This window comes from Crocodylus porosus, unplaced genomic scaffold (genome assembly GCF_001723895.1).
Source record: "Crocodylus porosus isolate Cpor-Errol unplaced genomic scaffold, CroPor_comp1, whole genome shotgun sequence".
Taxonomy (NCBI): Eukaryota; Metazoa; Chordata; order Crocodylia; family Crocodylidae; genus Crocodylus; species Crocodylus porosus.
The window spans coordinates 86111543-86117542 of NW_017728886.1; the positions used below are offsets into that span (position 1 = coordinate 86111543).

Below are 6000 nucleotides of genomic sequence, written 5' to 3' on the forward strand. Positions count from 1 at the left end.
TACTGACAGTCTGTTCAGGGAGATGGAATGTGCCCAGTCGGACTGGCTGGAAGTCAGAATTTCTGTTCTGTAGGAAATTCTAAATTTGGGGGGAAAAATATACCTTCTTCAGAGGAAAAAAAGAGAATTTTTGAAGCTTCTTCCAGGCGCTGGTATCTGAGAAAAAGCATTTAGAAATAATCCATTGTTTCATGTACCCTGTGAGTACAAATTCTAGTGTTTTTGGCTCAGCATAAGCTCACCCAGCAGCACCCAAGTTCCCAACTCCATGGCAGGGAGCCTGGATCTCTGCTATCCCTGGCACCCAGGCAGCCTGCATGGAAAGGCTGTCCTTAGAGGTACAGACCATGGAGCCTAAGTTCCTATGTGCTCCACCAGGCATTTTGGCAGGAGCTTAGTTGGAACCTTGCTTGTGTTTAGTTGGAAATTCACTGAAACCAATATGTTCCCCAGAAATATTCCAGGTTAGACGAACTGGCCTTTTACAATGGGACCCTGTTTTGCTGAAAAATTCCTGACTGGCTCTAGTCCTGAGTATCCAGAAGCAGCAGCTGTGGTGCCCCATTTCCATGACAGTGCAGATAGTTTTAGGCTTGTAATGATGCAGGGTTTTTTTTAAATTTCCATGTTGGAAATAGCAGGGAGCACAGCAGATGCTGTGATGGAGTTTTTTCCTCCACTGGCAGGTTGTGGGATGAATCTGTCTGCTCAGCACCTGTGCAGAGCCTCTGCATGAACCTCATTTGCTCAGGCTTCACGTACTGGGATTTGCCCCTAAATCCATAGAGAAGAGTCATGTCTGCCAGATCTTGAGGATACCTCTACCGTGAGAAATCCTACAGAACAATTGGAAAGAGCCCCCAGCATGTGAATTGCAGTGTGTGATGTGCATATATCCAGAAAGGATTTCTAATGCAGGATAGCACATGCTGTGCCAAGTTAAGAAGGCAAGCAACACATTTGTTAAGCATTCCCCAATGCAAGGGGAAAATTGGAAACCCCTATGAAGCAACTCAAAAAATGTTCCTATTCTGCACGTCCCCTGATGGGACAGATGCTGTGTCCTTTGGCCTCAAATCCTGCCAATCACTTAAATCCTGATTCTTGTCCAAGAGAACGGGAAACTCATCCGTTTGGGAAAGAAAAAAGAAATAGGCACCAAACAACACTTCCAAACAATTTCTGTCTGCCAAGCGGACAATTTTCAAACATTGTTCCATAGACTAATCCCCTTTGTTACAGCTCTTGTTAATCTATTTAAATAAACTAAATTTTCCACGTATGCACAAACAAAAAGATACATGCTATGCAGTGTGAATAGCCGGCAGCAATAGTTGGTGTATCATGGTGCGAGCTACAAAATTCATAGCACCAATAATCTTTCCTTTTTATGGGAAATCAAAAAAGCTCTGTTATGGGGAGAAGTCTATATGCTCTTCATTAAAATAAATAAAATAAAGGGGAATACATCCTTAAAAATAAGCAGTATGAGACAGTTAGCAAGTGTTCATTTGAACCTGAAATATGAAAGCAGGATATAATGTAATTATACTATATGCAATTAGTGAAAAGTACATCCTGTTTTATTAGTATGACAGTGTCCCTCTTGGCTAGTGCTGACAGTCGAAGCATAAACCTCCTGATTTAGAAGTGTGAATTTCTATAGCTTCAGCTGAAGCCAACTGGTGCCTTGGGAATGATATCTCCTGTAGTCGGGGCCCATAGGATGACATATAACACACATTCATCAGTAGGTTACATTATCTCTGAATGGCTTTACATTTAGATTGCACAACCATTACTAATACTGGACAACATGAGTTGTTTCAGTGAAGTCAATTAATGCTTCTTCAGCAATCGAGCTACTGTTGGAAAATGAATATGGAGCTATTAATCTGGACCAACCTCCTTTCTTGCCTTTGTGACTTCATTTAAGCAGCATGATGGAGCTCATTTGGAGAATGAGTTGAGCATTTACTTCTAAATTAGATTCATAACGTAAACAGAGATGGACTTAAAATTTGGATCTTGACACTTCAAAGTTTGAGAGAGCTTATCTGAGTTTTCCAGAAGAAGTGTACTCAATTTACAAAATAATGGCAGCTCTTCTAATTGCTGGCATGGCAAGATTGACCTGATGTCTGAAAATCAAGCTGTGTTTTGTTTTGTGCAATGTTGTCAGAAGCAAAGATGGCTGGGGTCAGATTCCACTAGCAACGCTGTGCGTGATGCCCAATGCAATCTGAAAGGCAGGTCTGCTCCTTTTCATTTTGCAAACTGTTTGTCAACAGTAGTGAAAGCTTGTTGCATCTTCTAGTAAACTAAATAATAATGCCCCTGGAAGAAGATGTAGTGGCTTTCACAATTCAAGTGTTATAACAATATGTCAAATTATTTTTAGACATGGGTTAAATAAGGATATGTTTAGATGTTGCACTACACACCTGCACTTTCTTATGAAGGATGCACTGCCTTCATAAGAAACCATGATACTGTGAGGGAGCACACTTGAATGGGTACCTGTCAGAAATGTGTCCTCTGGCATCACAAAACCACTGATAGTGGATGCATGGGGGGATGACACAGTAATGAATGGGGGATAGATCACTCTAGTTATGCCCTGTCAATACTCTGCTTCTAAAGTATCTACTCCTGCTACTGTTGAATGCCGGGCTAGAACCATTGGTCTGATTCAGTCTGGCATTTGTTATATTCTTATCTACTTGACAACTGTTTTCCCAAAACACATGATAACATGTCTCAAACCATGTCTCAAACATAGCATGGAAAAGTCAATCCGTACCAGTGACAAAAAAACCCTTTTGCAGCCATTGTTCTGATTACAGTTACTTCTGAGGCACCTTCTATTTGAGCAGTTATGGAAATTGAAAATGTAATATGAGTCAATAAGTCTTATTGCTAAAGAAACCATTTCTGATTTGAATGGAGTGATTGGTATGTTAAGTTACTTATATGAATATGCAGGGGACAGTGATCATATGGGACATTTTTAGATGTGTGTGTGATGCAGCGCCAGGAGCTTTTGAAAGTGCCTACCGCTGCATTGCATGCATTTGTACAAATGGCGAAATGTGTGTCAGCGGTGAGAAAACGGTGGTGGTGTGCTTTTGAACTAAAACACCTTCGGCGCGTTCAAACACATTGAAGGTGTTTTAGTTCAAAAGCACACCCACTGCCACTTACCCAGCGCTGATGCACTGTTTACACAAATACAAGAAATGCAGCTCTGGGCATGTCAGCTCACATGTGGAGCAGAATCTCCGGTGCATCGCAGCATGAAAAGGTATGTGTATAAATGCCCATGAAGCCTGAAAGAAGAGGGTGTGAAGAAATCCTGGTTCTGTTCCTGGCTGTGCCACAGGTGTCTTGTGTGAATCTGACCAAGGCACAAATTTTCTGGGTCTTGTTTCTAGTAGAATGCAGGTAATGATACAGGGAAGTCGGGAGGATATATAACTGTTGGCCACATGCTTTGTGATATTCCAAAGGAAAGCACTCCCTAAGCTAAAGTATTATTTTCAGATGGCACTGACAATGGGAATGAAGGTAAAGAGTAACAATTTCTGATAGGACTTGAACCTCAGTAATTACCAATGTTCTTTTATTTCAAAACAATATCAAAAGGTTGTTCTTTTAGCATCTATATTTTTACTTCCCATAGAAAACAATTTAAAACTTGACATCCTGAAGGTACAAAATTTTAGTTTTAAGAGAGAGTTGTCAAACCAAGACGAAGAATGAAACAATGCATAGGATCATAGGCAAGTAGGGCTGGAAGGGACCTCATCAATATCTCAGTCCAAGCTTCTGCATCTCAAACCCAGCCTCCTCTTGCATCCGAATGTTTTGGTAATTTATGGGAATTTCATGGGCAAAAGTTGGAATGAACTACAGGGATCTGAACCTCTTTTAAATTAACCATTTTGAATCCTTTTCCAGGTGGTGTGCTCTGAACATGACTACCCATTTGAATGTCTTTATTGATTTATGTAAAGTAAGTGTACTAGTCTCAGACTAAGGACATAAATACAATCCTATTCCACCTTGCTTATGTCCTTGAAAAACAGTTAATACAAAAGGTGGATGTGTTCACCTTCTCACTACTTTTCTGTGACTCAGTGTTAAGGACAAGGTGGTGGTCTGTTACAAAAGTAGATCCAGTAATGGATATTTATGGACTTGAACAGGATGGAATAGAATTGCACTCTGGCACTAAAGTCCATTTAGGTGTCCAACAGGTGGAGTAGAACTTGATCTCTAGGTATCCATAACTAAAAGTGTTACTGACTATCTGTATCAGCATAAAGAACAAGGAATAAATGAGCTTTCAGAGCAAGTGGTAGCTCCATAACTCATTGTTGGTGTGCTGTGGTGTAGGCAAAATTGTATATGGTGGCTGCCTGTACTCTGTAAAATTCTGACTGCATTGAAGTTCCAGGCGATTTTGCTATTGACTCCAGTGAGGCCAGGATTTCACCCAAAATGCTTCTGTCTCATCTACAACTTTGGATTAAAAGAAACCCTCCTGTCTTTAGCCCTCAAATTCTTACAATATACTGTAATTTACTCTGATTTGAATAGGGTGACCATATTATTTTTAAGGAAATCCAAGACACTGACTCTCATCCCCTCTGGCTGATCCTCACTCCCAGCAGGAGCGGTGCCCAGCCCAGCCTGCCCCCTGACTCCAGCCACTGCTCAGGAGGAGCCAAGCTGGGCAATGTGGGTGGGGTGGCACCGTCTGGGACTTTTGTCTGCATTTTTACCAACCAGCCAGGACACTGGGACAGCCTACAAAATCTGTCCCAGACTACAAAATCAGTATTGAAATTTATCCTGGCCAGACTGGAACATATGGTCACCCTAGATCTGAGAAATATTGCACTTCCTGAACAGTTCTATGCAAAAGACCCAAATCCAGCAATATTATGGGATGAAAGCAAAGGTTTCATTTAGTTCCTCAGGCACACTGTTTTGTAAACATAAACTGTGCTTAATTATTATAAAGTTTTTTTTGTCTTCTTCCTTTCTGTATCAGGCTTAGAAATCTCCTGGGATGGGGACAGTTTTGTTGAAGTCATGGCAGCACCTCATTTGAAGGGCAAACTCTGTGGTTTGTGTGGCAACTACAATGGACACAAGAGAGATGACCTGATTGGAGGTGACGGCAATTTTAAGTTTGAGGTGGATGACTTTGCTGAGTCCTGGCGCATCGAGTCAAATGAGTTTTGCAGTCGCCCACAGAGGAAACCTGCACCTGAACTATGCCAAGGAACAGTGAGGGTAAAACTCAGAGCCCACCGGGAATGCCAGAAACTTAAAGCCTGGGAGTTTCAGAATTGTCACTCAACAGTGGATTATACTAACTTCTACCGGTAAGTGCAGTCCACTAATGAGCCAGGAGGGAAATAATAGAGAGCTTCTGAGTAGAAATATAAGGATGCAATCCTGTGCTCAGTCTCAGTTTAGATTTCATAGACATTTGGGCTGGAAGGGACCCCAGAGGATCATCGAGTCCAGCCCCCTGCCCCAGGGGCAGGAAGCATCCAAATGCAAGATAAGCATCCAAATGTGTCTTGAGGGTGTTCAAAGTGGGTGCTTCAACCACCTCCGCTGGCAGTCTAGTCCAAAACTTGGAGGCTTGGACAGTGAAGAAGTTCTTTCTTATGTCCAGCCTGAATCGGTCGCGGCGGAGTTTGTGATCGTTTGATCTTGTCATCTCTTGGGGTGCTCTGGTGAACAGACGTTCCCCCAGAATCTAGTGAACACCCCGATAAATTTATAGGTGGCTGCCAGATCACCCCTGAGCCTGTGCTTTTCCAGGCTGAATAGCCCCATGGCTCTCAGCCTGTCATTGTAAGGTCTGTTTTCCTGACTTCTGATCATGCGCATGGCTCTCCTCTGGACTCTCTCAAGCTTCTCCACATCCTTTTTGAATGTGGAGCCCAAAACTGGACACAGTACTCCAGCTGCAGCCTC

At 42.3% G+C, this 6000-nt stretch overlaps 1 protein-coding gene across 2 annotated transcripts in view; it reads left to right on the top strand.

Annotated features, from left to right (window-relative positions):
- BMPER (BMP binding endothelial regulator) overlaps positions 1-6000 on the top strand; it is a 220837-nt gene that overhangs the window by 142948 nt on the left and 71889 nt on the right. For both annotated transcript variants that reach the window (XM_019538495.1, XM_019538505.1), the window contains exon 13: positions 5060-5396. In XM_019538495.1, coding sequence (XP_019394040.1) covers positions 5060-5396 — 337 coding nt within the window. The remainder of the gene's footprint in view (positions 1-5059; positions 5397-6000) is intronic.